The following is a 17037-nucleotide window of genomic DNA, read 5'->3' as shown; positions in this document are numbered from 1 at the left end:
CAATCCTGATGCCACGTTTTGCTTCATATAACCCAGCTTCTCATAATATTTGCTCAGCATATAGGTTGAATAAATATGGAGACAGAATACAACCTTGTTGCACACCTTTCTTAATTTTAAACCATTCAGTGTTCCCTTGTTCTGTTCGAACAACTGCTTCTTGGCCCAGGTAAATAGTAGTTCCTTGTTTCAAGTCCTTCTCCTGAATTTTGCCCTTGGGTAGATGCTGCCCATTGGATCTCAAATACTTTTGGTCTCTATGATCTGCATACCTTTCTGGTGGTGCTGTCTCCCTATGTACCTAATATTGCTTGGCTGAAAATGGACCCACAGGGGTGAGTTCAGCTCTAGACCTGAAAGGTGACTGACCAAGGGTCATAGGCTTAGGGTTCCACCAGTCTCTGACCAGTAAGCCTGTTTGGTTTGGGTTTTGTTTTTTTTAATGATTTTGAATTTGATACCATGTTTCCTCACACTCTATCCTGGACCTTCTAGAGAGATCCCTTTCACAGCAGTTGGTAGTGATAGTTAGGCACCATCTAGTTCTTCTGGTCTCTGGTTTGTGGAAATTGGTGTTCACATGTTCCATGAGTTCATTGGACATTCATTATATTAATGTTTAATAAATGTAAATTATATTTATGTTTAATAAATATCAATAATTATATTTCCAACAGCCATCAATTTGTATTACTTTTCTTTCTTCTGGACAGGAAGAAGAGACCAATAGTTGCTCCTTAGCAAACTTTCAGGGTCTTATGTGAGAGACTTTGAGCACAGGTTAAATAATCTTTATCTAATAGGAATAAGTAATCTTTATCTAACAAACTACATATTAAAAAAGATATTGTAATTACATGCCACTGTGCTGCCTTCTATTTAAAAATTGTCACCCCTTATTAAGTTGAAATGATTTATTCTTTTAGCTTTACACAGTACAATGCTCCATTGTGATTTTTTTACACATTCATATTAGCTCTCTCCTTAAGAAAAAAAAAAAAAAAATGTCAGTAAACAGAAGTTTCTAACCATTTGATTGCCAAACCTGGAAGCAACTTTTGGGCCCCTGAAACAGAATGAATAGTGTCTTTTTGAAAACATGTTGAAGCCCTTGGTTTGTCCTTTCAGTCACTTACTTTTAAATTTGTAAGTCTGGTGGTGTTGTTAGGTGCCATTGAGTCATTTCCAACTCAGAGCAACTGTATGCACAAGAGATTGGAACACTGGCCGGTCCTGCGCCATCCTGCCAACTATTGTTGTGTTTGAGCCCATTGTTGCTGCCACTGTATCGGTCCATCTCAGTGAGGGTCTTCCTCTTTGCCACCAACCCTGCACTTTACCCAAGAAGCTCTGGTAGTGTAGTGGTTACAAGTCGGGCTGCTAACCTCAAGGTTAGCAATTCGAAACTACCAGCAGTTCTACAGGAGAAAGATGAGGCTTTTTCTGTTCCCGTGAAGATTTACAGCCTTGGAAACCCCATACAGGGCCACTGTGAGTCGGAACCAACTCCACGGCAGCACAAAACCACCACTTCACCAAGCATGATGCCTTTCTCCAGGTCCTGGTCCTTCCTGACACGTCCAAAGTATGAGAGACAAAGTCGCTTCCAAAAAGCAATCTAGCTGTACTTTTTCTGAAACAGGTTTGTTCGTTGTCTGACCATCCATTGTATATTCAATATTCTTCATCAACACCATAATTCAGTGTTTCATTGCGTTGTCCAGTTTCCTGAATGTGATGTAATTGAAAACACCATGGCTTGGGTCAGGTACTCTTTAGTCTTTAAACTGACATCTTGGCTCTTTAATACTTTAAGAGCTGTTATTGCAACAGAGTTGCCCAGTGTAATGCATCATTTGAGTTCTTGACTGCTGCTTCCATGAGTATTGAGTGTGGATCCACGTAAAATGAAAATTTAGAAGTCTAATTGCCTTGAAATTTCTCAGGTGAGAGAGAACCTCAGGCTTACCAGGTCAAGACTGGAGTTAGCGAGCTTCATTCATTTCCATGAGAACCTTTACACAGGCAGATAACCAGGGCTACCTTGAAACTGCTCTGGTAGCGTAGTGGTTACGAATCGGGCTGTGAGCCGCAAGGTCAGCAGTTCGAAACTACCAGCTGTTCTGTGAGAGAAAGATGAGGTTTTCTGCTCCCATAAAGATATCCAGCCTCGGAAACCCACCCTGTACAGGGTCGCTATGCGTCAGAACTGACTCCACGGCACATAACAACAACAACAACCTTGAAACAGCACTTCTGATCATGGAATCGTAAAGACAAAACTAAACCCACGACTATTGAGTCGATTCTAAGTCAAAGTCACCCAATAGGATAGAGTACAATTGCTCCATCGGGTTTCTGAGACTGTAAATTTTTAAGAAAGCTGCCAGTAGAATTAGGATTTGTTAATATGTTTGTCCAAGGAACCCTGGTAGCTTGTTACTAATCGAAAGAAAGACTTTACTTCAAACCCACCAGTCATTCCATGAGAGAAAGGTGTGGCAATCGGTTTTTGTAATGGTTGTTGTTGTTAAATGACATTATATCATCCTGGTATAGTTCTGACTCATAGCCACCCTCTATAGGGTCTCAGAGGAGCAGCTGGTGGGTGTGATTTGCCGACCTTGTAGTTAGCGGTGCCCACACCAGCACTCCTCATGAAGGTTATAGCCTTGGAAACCCTATGGGATAAGTTCTCCCATGGCTGACGTGTCACTGTGAGTTAGGATCAAATTTGACCTCCACAGCACCAATGTGAGAATCTACTAATTCATTTGTTTCGATTCATTGTGGAGTTAAAGGCTTCCACTTTGAAAAGTTTGCTGTTCCAATTCATTCCCTCCAAAATTTACCAAAAGGATAAATAGCCTTTCCAATAATTAGATTGTCTGCTTCAAAGGCAAGAAGGAAAACTACTCATTTATTTCTCCATTACATCATTTTTTGCTTGTGTTCAATTTTTATGGAGTTCATTTAAATTTTGCAGGGTTTAGAGGAACTTGATTTAGAGGATTTATTGCATGTTAGGTGAAAACCGTCTACATCTGACATTTCAAAATTACCCACCTCCTTATGGGATTAAACTACATTCTGTTTTTGAAAGAGCAAGTCAATTTTAGGCATCATTTTTATGTTGTTGTTGTTTTTTCTCCCTTAGTTTTCCTGTGAGCAAGCTCCAAGGTAAGAAGGGGCAGAAATGAAGGCTGTGGAGGTTAGAGGAGAGAATAGGACTCTGGGATGGTTACTACAGGTGCACGACTGGGCCCAAAGTGTTGGTAGAAAGCAGAAGCCTCAGAAATGCTACCCAATAATTTATTTAATTTTCTTAACTTTATTTGTTCCCATATAATTATTTTTAAAACTAGCAGACAAACAAACAAAAAAGATTGTGACCTGCCGTCTGTCTTGCCTATGGTCACAGAATAAGCTACAGCTGATGTTGTGCCTCACGTTGCAAAAAAACATATACAATGGATGGCTAAGTTATCTTATAGTGCAGGGGTGGGGAGCCTTTTATCGGCCAAAATTTGTAACATCATTCACAGACCATATAAAATTATCAACTTAAAAATTAACCTGCTGTATTTGGTCAAATATTTAATTAACTCACCCATAATGTGATGACTGAATCTTTGGTTGCCTTAGTAGGGCTAGACCAAATGTTTCTGGGGCCTTACATAGCCTGCAGGCCAGACGTTCCCCACCCCTGCAATACAGGCTTAGAAATCAGATTCAGTTCCATTTAAAAGGAAACAAAACCATTTGAGGTTTGTCCAAGGGGTTATCACTATCGCGTTACCCTTTTCTGCAAGACACGCCACACTGTAGCAATTGCCCTTCCATGGAGTTGATTGTGACTCATAGCGGGTTTCCGAAGCTGTAAGTCTTTATGGAAGCAGCTGGCCTCATCTTTCTCCCACGGAGCAGCTGGTAGATTTGAACTGCTGACTTTTCAGTTAGCAGCCCAACACTTAACTCAAGTTTACATGTAGTATAAAAAGAACTGAGACAGTGAGTGTGAGTATTAAATAGAACATCAGTGAAGGTTATAGTTCAATTTTTGCCCTTGTCATTCTGTACTTTTGCGTACATTCTTGCATTGGTTGATTATGAAACATCTCTGCCCTCCCTCCACATCTTAACCCCTTTCAATGGATGGCAGTATGGTTCTCCTTAAACTTCATTGATTAAAGTCACACAAATGAAATATTTAAATGTAATCTGTACCCTTTCTGATTTTTTGCCATCTTCTCCAAAACGATTTCAAACTAATACCCATAAGATACTTATGATTAAAATGAGTCAGCCTCGATCAGAGCCTTTAACACAAACTAGGTCTGTATTTTAGAAATGACTCAGTGGTTGGATAGATGGAACAGGCCTTTGTATGAAAGGGATAAAGTGGGATTTCAAGGTTCTCCCTTTTGGAAAATAATTTATCCAAAGTGCATCAAATAATCTCAATGTAATTAAATTTAATTATTAAAATTCTTTTAAAACTGGCTTATTATTGAGATGTCAGAAAGAGTGTTTGGAAATCAAATCAACATTGTGTGATTAATAATTGTGAGACACAGCATCAAAAGACAGTTCAGAGTGTTGATATCAAAGGGCAATTTGAAAACAGTTCAAAGTGTTGATATCAAAGGGCAATTTGAAAACAGTTCAAAGTGTTGATATCAGAGGGCAATTTGAAAACAGTTCAAGGTTAGTTATTATCCTGAGAATTTCATAATTGACTTTTTCTTTTTTAAACGTTTTATTGTAAATTGAGTGAAGCTTGACAGGGTAGATCATCAGTTTTACATTCAACAAATCCTATACTTTGCTTTGTTACAATGATTGCAATCCCTCCATGTGCCATCCGTTAACAGTATTTACCTCTATTCACTTTAACCACTGCATGCCTCCCTGTGTCTCATAATTGACTTTTAGCAAAACAATTCTATGCATGGGCTTTTGCTTCTTTTCCTTTTTTCTTTTAAATTAACTGGGTTTTATAAGGGCATTGTACTCTAAGATCCGTTCTGTACTGGTGTGGGAATTACACTGCTCTGAAGACTGGTTTCCATTTTGTAAAGAAGTCATTCATTCTTCATATTTCAAATTTTCCAACGTTCTGATACCTATCGTTGCATCCCCAACTGAAAAACCAAATACTCCTCTCCTGAAGCAGCTTCGATTTCCTGAGTATCATTTGTTGTTGTTGGGATGTGGTATCGACTCATAGTGAACTTATGCACAACAGAATGAAACACTTCCCAGTCCTGCACCAACATTACAATCGTTGCTACGTTTGAGCCCATTGCTGCTGCCACAATGCCAATCCGTCTTGCTGTGGGTCTTCCTCATCTTTGCTGAACCTCCACATTAAGAATAGGTGTTAGGAAAAGGATGCGATTTTAGCTCACTTGAGATGAGCAACACTTAGCCACTCTTATTTAGAGGAGATGGGTCTGGTTACTATTGACCAGTGGTTCTCGGAGTTGCATCTCTCACTCAGCAGCATCCCCATCAGGCTGGGGGTTTGGATGAAATAGAAGTGTTCAGATTCTATTCAACAATCATCCTTGCCTTGGGATCCAACAGCGGGTGTCTAGACACGTTCTCCAAGTCCATGCTAAACACAGTTGCTAAGAACAGAACATTGGCATCATAGTTGAGCTAGATTCAGATCATCTTCAGTATAATGGGTCTTCTTTAGATCCTCAAACTGGAGTTTAGAGACCAATCTCTTGAGAAGGAGGAAGACCCTCAGTGAGATGGATTGGCATAGTGGCTTCAACAATGGGCCCAAACATACCTACTGTTGTGAGAATGTCACAAGCCTGGGCAACATTTAATTCTGCTGTACAGAATGTTTCTGTGGCTGTGGATTGGAGCCAACACTATGACACCCAACAACAAGCTAACAACAACAAGAATGATCTAAGACACCAGATAATATCTTCCAAATTCTTAAACGCTTCTCTGTCTATGTGTATGTCCCTGATTGGGGTTGGGAATAAACCCATCTTTGCTGGCACAAAGTTACATCGGCATTCTTCTAGGTGAGTTATCAAAGGCAAAATGTCTCTACTGCTGTCTTAGTTCTTTGCTCGCCTCAGAAGTCCCAACATGACCCATTCTTCTACTTCATAGGTGAAATCATTCAAGCTTAGGATTCTCCAGGAAAGAAAAACCCTAAAACCATATAAAGTGAAAATCAGTCACAATTTATGATTGTAGAAATTCGAAATGTCCAAGAGATTGTTGTGAGTGTTGTAAAGTTCCATCAACTCGGTTCTGACTCATAGCAACCCTGTATAGGATTTCCAAGGAGTAGCTGGTGAGTTTGAACTGCTAAACTTGTGGTTCAAGCCGACCTTGTGGCCCAGTGCCTTTTCCTATAGCACTACAGATAATGGGGGTTGGAATTGCCTCCAAATCAGGCTACATCATTGAATCAAGAAAATCATTTTTAATGTCATTTTTGTTATAATCATATTGCACCAAATCTGTATTCCAGCATGGTGGCTGATGGAAAGTTGACTCTTTCATAGCAGCAGTAAGAAATGCTCTGTATTAAACCTGTCGTTCAAAACTCAGGGAGGCACCGCAGGGTTACCGAGATAGGAAGCCTCAGAGCCCAGATTTGGAACCTGGCTCTCTGGCTGTGGAACTGTGGGCAAGTCATTCATCTTGAAAATGAATACATTGGATGAGATCAGGGGTCAGCAAAGTATGGCCTTGTGGGCCAAACCCAGCCTGCCACCTGTTTTTGTAGACCCTGAGAGCTCAGAATGTTTTCTGTAGAAGACTGTTTTCAATTCATTTGACAATAGTGAACACTTGCTTTGAATCTCAATTAAGTGAAATGTTATTCAACCTCCTAAAATAATTTTATTCTTATTAGTAAACCTTTGATTCCAAAAATAACACTCAATTATTCATATCTCATTTTGAGTTCCATCACTAAAACATCTGTTTAAAAACATCTGTATATTGTTGTTATTATTAGGTGCCTTTAAGTGACTTCCAGCTCGAGAGAGCCCATGTTACAACAGAACTACACACAGCCTGGTCCTGTGTCACACTCGTACTTGTTACGTTTGAGTCCATTGTTGAAGCGACTGTGCCAGTCCGCCTCACTGAGGGTCTTCTGTGTCGCTTCTACTTTACTAAGCTTGATGTCCTTCTTTGAGGAATAGAGACTCCTGATAACATGGCTAAAGTACATAAGACTAAATATCACCATCCTGGCTTCTGAGGAGCATTCTGGTTGCATTCTTCCAAGACAGATTTGTTCTTCTGGCAACCCATGGTACTTTCAATATTCTTTGCCAACACCATAACTCAAAGTCATCAGTTGTTCTCAGGTCTTCCTTATTCATTGTCCAGCTCTCACACATGAAGCAATTGGAAGTACCCTGCCTTGGGTTAGGTGTCTCTTACTACTCAAACTGACATCTTTGCTCTTCAACACTTTCAAGAGGTCTTGTGCAGTAAATTTGCCTAACATAATACGTCGTTTGATTTCTTGACTGCTGTTTCCATGAGTATTGATGTGCTTCTTGTGCGCTTATATAAGTACCAAGGTATCTCTGGGTGGTGGTGGTGTTCAATGTCATCGAGTCGGTCCTAACTCATAGCAACTCTGTAGAGAGTTTCTGAGGAGCAGCTGGTGGGTTTGAACTGCCAACCTTGTGGTTCGCAGTCCAGTGCTGATGCTACAGCGCCACACTAGAAGTCCCTGGATGGTATAAATGGTTAGTATCTTGGCTGCTAACCAAAAGATTGGAGGGCTACAATCCATCCAGAAGTGCTGTGGAAGAAAGTCCTGGTAATCTACTTCTGAACAACCTTAGCCATTGAGAACTTTGTGGAGCATGGTTCCATCCATCAGTAAGAGCAGTTGTCTTTATTGAGAAACAGGGGTATAGAAGTACGTACATAATGTGTTTGAATGCCCTCTTGGCCCACATAGCATACATTATGTACAGCTTTCCCTTTGACACCAAATGGTTCCCAACCCCAGACAAGTTCAGGAGGAGTCCTGGTGGGGCAGGCTGGAGGTTTGAACCCACCAACAATCTGCTTCCATGAAGACTGTTGTTGTGTTAGTGCAGGTGAGGTCACTCATAGCACCCTGTATAGGGTTTCCAAGGAGCGACTGGTAGGTTTGAACTGCCGACTTTGTGGTTCACAGTCCAGTGCTGATTCTACAGTACAGCTTCGGAAGCCCAGTAGGGTAGCTCTGCACGGTCTCTAGAGGAGAAATGAACTTGAGGGCAAAGGGTTTGAGTGATTGGACCAGGTAATTTTTTTTTTTTTAAGCTTTTATTGTGAATTGAGTGATAGTTTACATGGCAGAACATTGGTTTTGCAATCATACTATCATATTTCATTTCATTGAAATGATTACAATCCCCTCTATGCATCATCATTCAACAGTATTTGCTTTTATTCCCCGTTGTGTGTATGTGTGTGTGTTTGATGTACACGGAAACACTCAGGAATATATCAGATAATTTTTTTAAATCCTTTCATGATCCAAACTTTGATCATTCGTAACACCTAACAGTAAAACCAGTTGTGTCGTTCATGTTAGCAGCACCGTGTGGACATTTGGCCTTTACAGGCAGGGTAGAAGCTGTGGGCTCAATGACACAGCTTCACTGTAACAACCCTCGGCTTTGCCCTGTAGGTTCAGAAGTGGGAAGGCTCCCTTAAAACCAGCTCTGCCTTGGACTGAGGGTTCTACCTCTCTCCACTTGTCTTGCCACCTGCACTAAGGGGAATTGTGTATTAGATCTGTGGTTTCCTCAAGGATGGCCGGGGCTTGCGCGTTCTTACAAAAGCTTCAAAGCAGAAGGCCTCTTTGATGGATTTTCATTCCTCGTTACTAGTCCCACATTATTCATACAATAAATAGTCTAAGAACTGAACCAATTAACCAGAGAACTGATTCATCTGATAATGCCTCTGAAGTGAATTGGTATTTCTAAAATTGATTCCTAAGCACACGTAATATACTGTATTTTCAGTACACCAAAGGCAGAGTGTCCCCATCAGAGAAAGCCTTCTTGATCATGTTTTAGCACCAAACATCCGTCTTCTCACAAGCTGCCTTTCTTGACTGTGGCTGAGTGACAGGGGGAACCCGGTAGGCTTGTGTCCCTGGTCAGGGGCCCATTGAGTCTCGGTATGTTTGTGGGAAGGCCAAGCTTGACCCCGAGTGTGTTATCCTGCCAAGGTCAGGGTTCCTGATTTTAATCAAAACCCTTGGGCCATTTTCAGCATGACCACAGAGCAAGCACCTTGCTAGCTGAACCTAATCTAATCATGTGACGTGTATAAGCCTGAGACATATAAATCTTAGTCATTGCGGCAACATGTTTTTCTGAGATGCTCTGGTCCAGTTAGAGACAGAAACAGATCATGGAGAGATTGATCTCTGAGCACTTTTATTGTGGGTGCGCCACAGTTATTAAAGTTTGGGCTCATTAAAGGAAATTCCATAACCAACTTTAGTTAATAAGGGTGAAGTAACTATGCCTGTCCTGAGCTCCCACTAAACTCTGTTTCCGCCTGCCACTTCAAGAGCATGATTAAGAAAATACCAACAGGATGTGCAAAGGCGAGGAACAGACTTCACCGGGAAGCACATATGGATGCCTGGTTGATGAGTAACGACAGAGGAACTGTGGCCATATCTCTGCAGAGAATCAAGACGTTCTGTGGCTCTCATTTTATCTGCTGGTTTCAATAGGATCTGCTGGGTGGCTGGCATAGTAGGTCTTTTGTTATAATCAGGTTGATGGAAAATGCCTGGTGGATAATTCTCCCAGCTAGTATTTTTGATGTTGTTGTTGTTAAGTGCCGTCGAGTCGGTTCCGACCCATAGCGACCCTGTACAGGGTTTCCGAGGGTGTAAATCCTTACGGGAGTAGAAAGCCTCATCTTTCTCCCGCAGAGCGGCTGGTAGTTTCAAACCGCTGACCTTAAGGTTCGCAGCCCGATTCGTAACCACTACGCTAAGTATTTTTGATAGTATCAACCAAAACAAGATACTGGTTTGCTGTGGGAGTCAATTCTGACTCATAATCATTCCATGTGCATCAGAATAGAGCTGTGTTCCACGGGGTTTTCATGACTGTGACCAGAAGCAGATCTTCAGATTGCCAGATCTTTCTTCCGAGGTGCCTCTGGGTGAATTCAAACTATCAGTCTTTCAGGTAGTAATCCAGCGCTTAACCATGGGCATCACCCAAGAGCTCCTTTTTATAATAGAGAAACATCCTAAAATCATGCTGAATGGAGAAAATTGATAGTGAATTATGCTTGAAAGAAGGTAGGTAACTGTCAAATGTTTGCCTCGGGTCTTATGAAGTAATGACTTTTAACAGTTGTGTCTCTGGGGGTTTAATGCTGTTGGTATTGGTCCCGTTTTTATTTTGTGTTGGGACAGATTTAGGAAGTGACCATGAAGGGCATAGGGAGAACTAGAAGACAGAAACAGGGCCCTATTAATTATTTTTTATGATGAGGTTTCACAGAATTATTGAGTTTTTCCATATTAGTAAAAATAATCCTCAGTGGTAACGTGGTATTTATAAAGATGAAGTCATAGAAAGCAAGTCAGATGCATAAAGAACTATATGGCCCATGCTCTCTGCCCCAGCCTCTTGGGGTATGTGTGTGTAAGGACAGATGCTGAAAAATCCAGGAGAGGGAAAAACAGGTGGTTTTATTAATCTGAGAATGTTGTTATTGGTAGGTGCCACCTAGTTAGTACCGACTCATAGCAATCGTATGTACAACAGAACAAAACACTGCCCGGTCCTGGGCCATCCTCACAATTGTTGCCACGCTTGAGCCCATTGATGCTGCCACTTGGGCAATCCATCTCATTGGGGGTCTTCCTCTTTTTCTCTGACCCTCCACCTTACCAAACATGATATCCTTCTCCAGTGACTGATCCCTGCTGACAATGTGTCTGAAGTATGAGAGATGAAGTTTGGCCATCCTGGCCTGGAAGAAGCCCCCTGGCTGCACTTCTTCCAACACGGATCTATTGGTTCTTTTGACAGCCCATGGCACTTTCAATACTCTCCTCCAACACCATGACTCAAAAGCATCAAATCTTCTATGGTCTTCCTTATTCACTGTCCAGCTTTCGCATGCATATAAGGTTATTGAAAATACCATGGCGTGGGTCAGGCTCACCTTAGTCCTCAAGCTGACATCTTTGCTCTTCAACACTTTAAAAGGTCTTGTGCAGCAGATTTGCCTAATGCAATACATTGTTTGATTTATTAACTGCATACAAAATATTGCTGTTCTTAAAAAAAAAAGAAATCCTGACATCTTATCTACTGTGTACAGTGTTATCTACTGCTGATAGTGTTGTTCTTAAGTGCCGTCAAGTCGATTCCGACTCGTAGTGATCCTGTATAGGGTTTCCAAGGAGCAGCTTGTAGGTTTGAACTGCCCATGTTGTGGTTCACAGTCCAGTCCCTAAAGTGACACGCCAGTACTCCACAGCTGGCAGTAGTTTATCCTATTTTCTCCTGAAATCGTGATCTGTGCTTACAGACTCTTTTCTTTTTCATTCGGTCACTTTAGATGGCTATTCCCTTTGGTTCTCGTCTCTCTCTGTAGCTATAAGTAGGCAATCATCTTCAACTGTGTCCTTGTTAATACTTGGATACACTTTCAACTGGTTGATTAAAGACTGAGATTTTGGATTCTATAGCATGTGTCTAAGAGTACAGGTGTTAAGACTGGTTAGGGTCAAGTATCAGATACAGGGACTTGTATCTGCAGCTACAATTACTCAAAGGCACTATGGGAAAAGGTGTGCTGTTAGGGTTGCACAAAACAATGCTTGTAAAGGGTGAGCAGGGTACCCAGCATGTAGAAATCAAACCCACTGGCATAGAGTTGATCGGATTCATGGCAGCGTCGGGTGTTACAGAGCAGACCTGAGCTCTGGACAGTTTTCTTGACTCTGATCTTTATGGGAACAGAGCAGGCAAGCCGTTCTTCCACAGAACCACTGGCAAATTTGAATCCCAGAAACATTAACGACCCTTACACAGTTCTCATAATCAATTAAAGGTTTTGGTGGCTTTATTCACAGTTCAAGCTGAGCCGCACGATCAGTAGTAATTAGAAAACATATCTCTCTTCTTTGGAACCCAGGATAGAGCCCTGCCATTCGCTTTGTGATATTCGTGATGGCTGATATTTGTTTTTGTTTGTGTTCCCCCCTCTAGCCTGCAAAATTGGCTATTACAAGGCTCTCTCCACGGATGCGACCTGTGCCAAGTGCCCACCTCACAGCTACTCTGTGTGGGAAGGTGCCACCTCCTGCACCTGTGACCGGGGCTTTTTCCGAGCGGACCACGATGCTGCCTCCATGCCCTGCACCCGTAAGTCCTTGTTCGTCTCCTGTGTCTGAAATGCCAGCAGCTTTCATCATTACCATCTTGTAGGATACTTCTGGGTCTTCTCCCAGGATAGCCATGCAAGGGGCAAATTAGATCAGAGATGCATTTCTTGTCAGTCATAGCGGGTGAAATGCTTCTGAAAAGAAGAGATCTCGTTTACTGTTCTGGTTGCTTTCAGCGCACAGCTTCCGGCAGACTACTTTGTGGAACACAGATTGAGTGCTCTGGGGTTGTCTGGCATGCAATTAACACTGAGACTGGAATTTATAAATGGCTTTACTATTTCATGGAGGACTCTTGGGCATCCTGACAGCCTGGGGAGACGCAGGGAGAGGGCAGGGTTACGTGGGTGGGACCACATGTGGTAAGGTGGTTTCAGCGCTGCATGGGGCAGCAGAGTGCACTGGGATCTTGGCTGGTGCTGTCGTTCCACCTCTTCCTTCTTTCCTCATAGTTTTGTATTCATAACACTCAGGCCTGAATCCTAATAAATGCTTGTTTAATGATAGGCACTTAATAACTACTGGGTTAATGAATGGATGGTGTTGGTGAGTTTGGAATGCAGGGGAGTAGAGAAATCTTTTCTCACACCTTCTATGGACAGTGTTCCAACATACTGTCATTCTTTCTGCTCAGAGACTCTGCCAGGAGCATGGCTCTCTCCAGGCAGGGAGTGGTGGGCCTAGGCCTCACCATTGCTGTGTCAGAGTGCTGTAGCATTGTGGTTGTGTGTGCAGAGTTCAGGCTTCCCAGTCCCACCACCACCGCACTGACTTGGCCTCACTCGCCTCAGTTTTCTCATCTGTAGAATGGAGCTCATAGTAGTTCCTCCCTCACGGCTGTTTGTTCTGAACAGCTTCATGGTATTCACACACTCAGAGCATATCTGAGGTACAGCAGAGACGACATGTGCCCTGGGAGCCACTTGAAGGGGGGGCCACTGAGCATTTTCTCCAGACCATCATTTTCGATCACCAACTGTGATCACCATCGTTTTCGGTCATTCAGCTAGATTAAACAGATACTCTTCTATGTAAGCAGGAGCTCTGGTAGCGTAGTGGTTACGAATCGGGCTGCGAACCTTAAAGTCAGTTGTTCGAAACTACCAGCCTCTCCGCGGGAGAAAGATGAGGCTTTCTACTCCCGTAAAGATTTACACCCTCGGAAACCCTGTACAGGGTCACTATGGGTCGGAACCGACTCAATGGCACTTAACAACAACAACTTCTGTGTAAGAATCTCTGTGGGTCAAGGTGGCATCCTTGTGTGATGCTGGAGGGTAAGCACTGGGCAAGTAATCACAAGGTCACGGATTCAAACCCACCAGCCACTCCTCAGAAACCTTATTCAGGCTGTTATGAATCAGAACTGATTCAATGGCACTTAACAACAACAGTGGGTCCAGGCAGACTGTGAACTTGTTCTGCTGACTGTAGAAAGAGAAGACACTGAGCGGGGGATAACTTTTAGTCTATCACAGACTGAATTTCATCAGGAAAAGCAAGGAAGGAGCAGTTATCATTTGTAAGTAGTGCTCCCGTGTGGTAAGTAGAAGATGAACGAGCTTGTCTTGCAACTTGATGGTAAAGTTACCTAGAAGATGGGCATCAGGTGTTCGGGCAGAGGCACAATTTCCCTGCTTGCCATCGGTCCTGATGTCCCTAGGTAGGCTTCTGTATGTACTAGGTGAGATGACAAGAATGATGCTTTCATTGTCATTATGATTATTATTATTTTGTCCTCTAATCGTCATAAAAAGGAGCTCTGGTAGCGTAGTGGTTACGAATCGGGCTGCGAACCTTAAGGTCAGCGGTTCGAAACTACCAGCTGCTCCGCGGGAGAAAGATGAGGCTTTCTACTCCCGTAAAGATTTACACCCTCGGAAACCCTGTACAGGGTCGCTATGGGTCGGAACCGACTCGACGGCACTTAACAACAACAACAAATCGTCATAAAGAGCCCTGGTGTGGCACTGTGGGCTATTGCTCTGGACTATAAAGTCAGATTGAACCACAAGGTCAATGGTTCAAGTTCACCAGCTGCTCCCCAGAAACTTTATACAGGGTGGATATATGTCGGAACCAACTCAATGGCACCTAACAACAACAACAGTTGTCATAAGGACTCCTGTGTGCTGCCGTAGGATCTGCACTGGATTGATAACCACACGGTCAGCAGTTCAAATCCAGCAGCTATTCCTGGGAAGCCATATACAGGGTCGCTGTGAGTCGGAACCGACTCGACAGCACGTAATAACAATTCTCATAAACTCTATCTGGGTTGCTTGGGGCCAGCATCACTACAGATAGAAGGTTTTGCTGTTTTGTTTTTCTGGTTTTCAAGAGTAATTGGAACCACATCAGGGCCAGTGTCTAACTCCCATCAGTTGTGATCTTTAAAAGGAGTGATGGTGGTGCTTATGTGCCGTGGAGTTGGTTCCGACTCATAGTGACCCTGGACAGGCTTTCTGAGGCTATTAATCTTTATGGGAGCAGAAAGCCTCATCTTACTCTGATGGAACAGCTGGTAGTTTCAAACTGCTGACGTTGAGGTTCACAGCCCAATTCATAACCACTATGCTACCAGAGCTCCTTTTAAAAGTACACATGAATAATAAATATAACCACAATTTTATAATGGTACTAGCTAAGGAGCTCTGGTAGCGTAGTGGTTACGAATCGGGCTGCGAACCTTAAGGTCAGTGGTTTGAAACTACCAGCCGCTCTGCGGGAGAAAGATGAGGCTTTCTACTCCCGTAAAGATTTACACCCTCGGAAACCCTGCACAGGGTCGCTATGGGTCGGAACCGACTCGACGGCACTTAACAACAACAACAATACACAAATGAAGGACATCCCCTGGTGGTGGTGGTAGGGTGTACCGTTGAGTTGGTTCTGCCTCAAAGCAACAAGGGTTTCCAAGGTTACAAATCTTTATGGGAGCAGAAATCCTCATCATTCTCCCTCAGAGCTGCTGCTGGATTCAAACTCCTAATCTTCCGGTTCGCAGCCCTACACATAATCCACTAGACTGCCACGTCTCCTTCGGGACTTCCAGAAACGGCACTATTTATGTTGTTTTATTGTCATTACATTGATTCAGACTCAGTGGAGGCCCTAGGTGTGCAGAGTGGAACTACTCCATCGGGTTGCCAAGGCACTGAGATTCCCAGGCATACCTTCTGAGGGTCTTTGGGGTGGGTTTGAATCACCAGCCTTTTGACTATTAGCCAAGCAACTAACCATTTCTATCACCTAGGGACTCAGAAACCTATTCATATCTTCCTTCTGAGGAGTGGCTCTGCAAGATAAACACTTGGCTGTGAATTACTAGGTTAGCAGTTCGAGCCCAGCAGCTGTTCCGAAGGGAGAAAGATGAGGCTTTCTACTCCTGCAAAGACGTTGTAGCCTCAGAAACTCTATACAGGGTCTCTAGGAGTCACAACAAAATTGATAGCACTTAACAACAACAAATACTGAAGATCTTAGTTACCTAATGCACCGTAACAGAAACATCACACATGGGTAAGTTAAAACAAGGGGAATCGATTTTCTCACAGTTGAAAACATTGTGTAGATTTTGGCTGTGTGAGTCTCTCCTTTGATTCCTGGCGTCTGTCTGCCCCTGTATATGTAGCTCTGTGTTCTACTTAGTCTGTTCTTTATAATAACACAGAAGTGATTAGGCTTAGGACCCACCCTGCTTTGGTATGATCTCATTCACATAATGAAAGAGAGCCCCTATTTCCAAACAGGGTCATATTTACAGATTCAGCGTAAGACTTTAATACGTAATTGTTCAGGGCACAACCCAGTCCTTAGCAGGAGTAATCTTGGTTTTATGGATGAGGTAAAATGCAAGCTCAGAGATGTTAAGGGACAGAAGAGCACACCCTGAGTTGGTGAGAGACCCACACAACCTGAAGATTGACATAGTTTGTATTTTATTGGATGTTTTTTTTATTTGCTCCCTCGGGCCAAGTATAAAGTGCTAGAGTGAAAGGCTGGACTAGGGCTAGCCTGAGGTGTCACCCTAAACAGGCAAAGCTTTCTTTGTCTTCTTATTTTTCTGCTCCTTCCATGGACTAAGGACTCCGGATGGGTGGCCACTTCTGTTGGACTTGCTCCAGATGCAACCATTTTCTTACCCCATCTACACATTTTCAGCCTAGATTTTATTTAAAATGCTTCATTTTTTAATGAACTCTATTCTTCTTTCCACCACTATAACCGACAACTCTCTATAGTTTGGGAATTTAGGGACACCGTGAATCACAGTCAACTCGATGGCAGTGGAATGGGTTTAAACCTGGTGACACAAAGTCAAGTGCTTGGCTGCTCACTGAACAGTCATCAGTTCAAACACTTCCAGCTGCTCCACAGGAGGAAGACTTGGTGGTCTGCTGCTGTAAAAATTTCAGTCAAGAAAACCCCATGGGGCAGTGCTACTGTGCCACCTGGGCTTGCTCTGAAAGCACCCAACTACAACAAAAAGCAGCCTCAATGGGAAAGATTTTCATAATTGTCCTCAATGTGTATCATGCAGTCTCCCTCCGTCTTCAAGTAAAGAAGATTTTCATAATTGTCCTCAATGTGTATCATGC

The 17037-nt window shown here is 42.8% G+C and overlaps 1 protein-coding gene across 3 annotated transcripts in view; it reads left to right on the top strand.

Annotated features, from left to right (window-relative positions):
- EPHA4 (EPH receptor A4) overlaps nt 1–17037 on the top strand; it is a 188542-nt gene that overhangs the window by 77837 nt on the left and 93668 nt on the right. For all 3 annotated transcript variants that reach the window (XM_006861878.1, XM_006861879.1, XM_006861880.1), the window contains one exon: nt 12261–12416. In XM_006861878.1, the coding sequence (XP_006861940.1) occupies nt 12261–12416 (156 nt within the window). The remainder of the gene's footprint in view (nt 1–12260; nt 12417–17037) is intronic.

Source organism: Chrysochloris asiatica, unplaced genomic scaffold (assembly GCF_000296735.1).
Source record: "Chrysochloris asiatica unplaced genomic scaffold, ChrAsi1.0 scaffold00044, whole genome shotgun sequence".
NCBI lineage: Eukaryota > Metazoa > Chordata > Mammalia > Afrosoricida > Chrysochloridae > Chrysochloris > Chrysochloris asiatica.
Note: the sequence above shows the minus strand (reverse complement) of the source record. Positions and strands in the feature narration are given on the sequence as shown.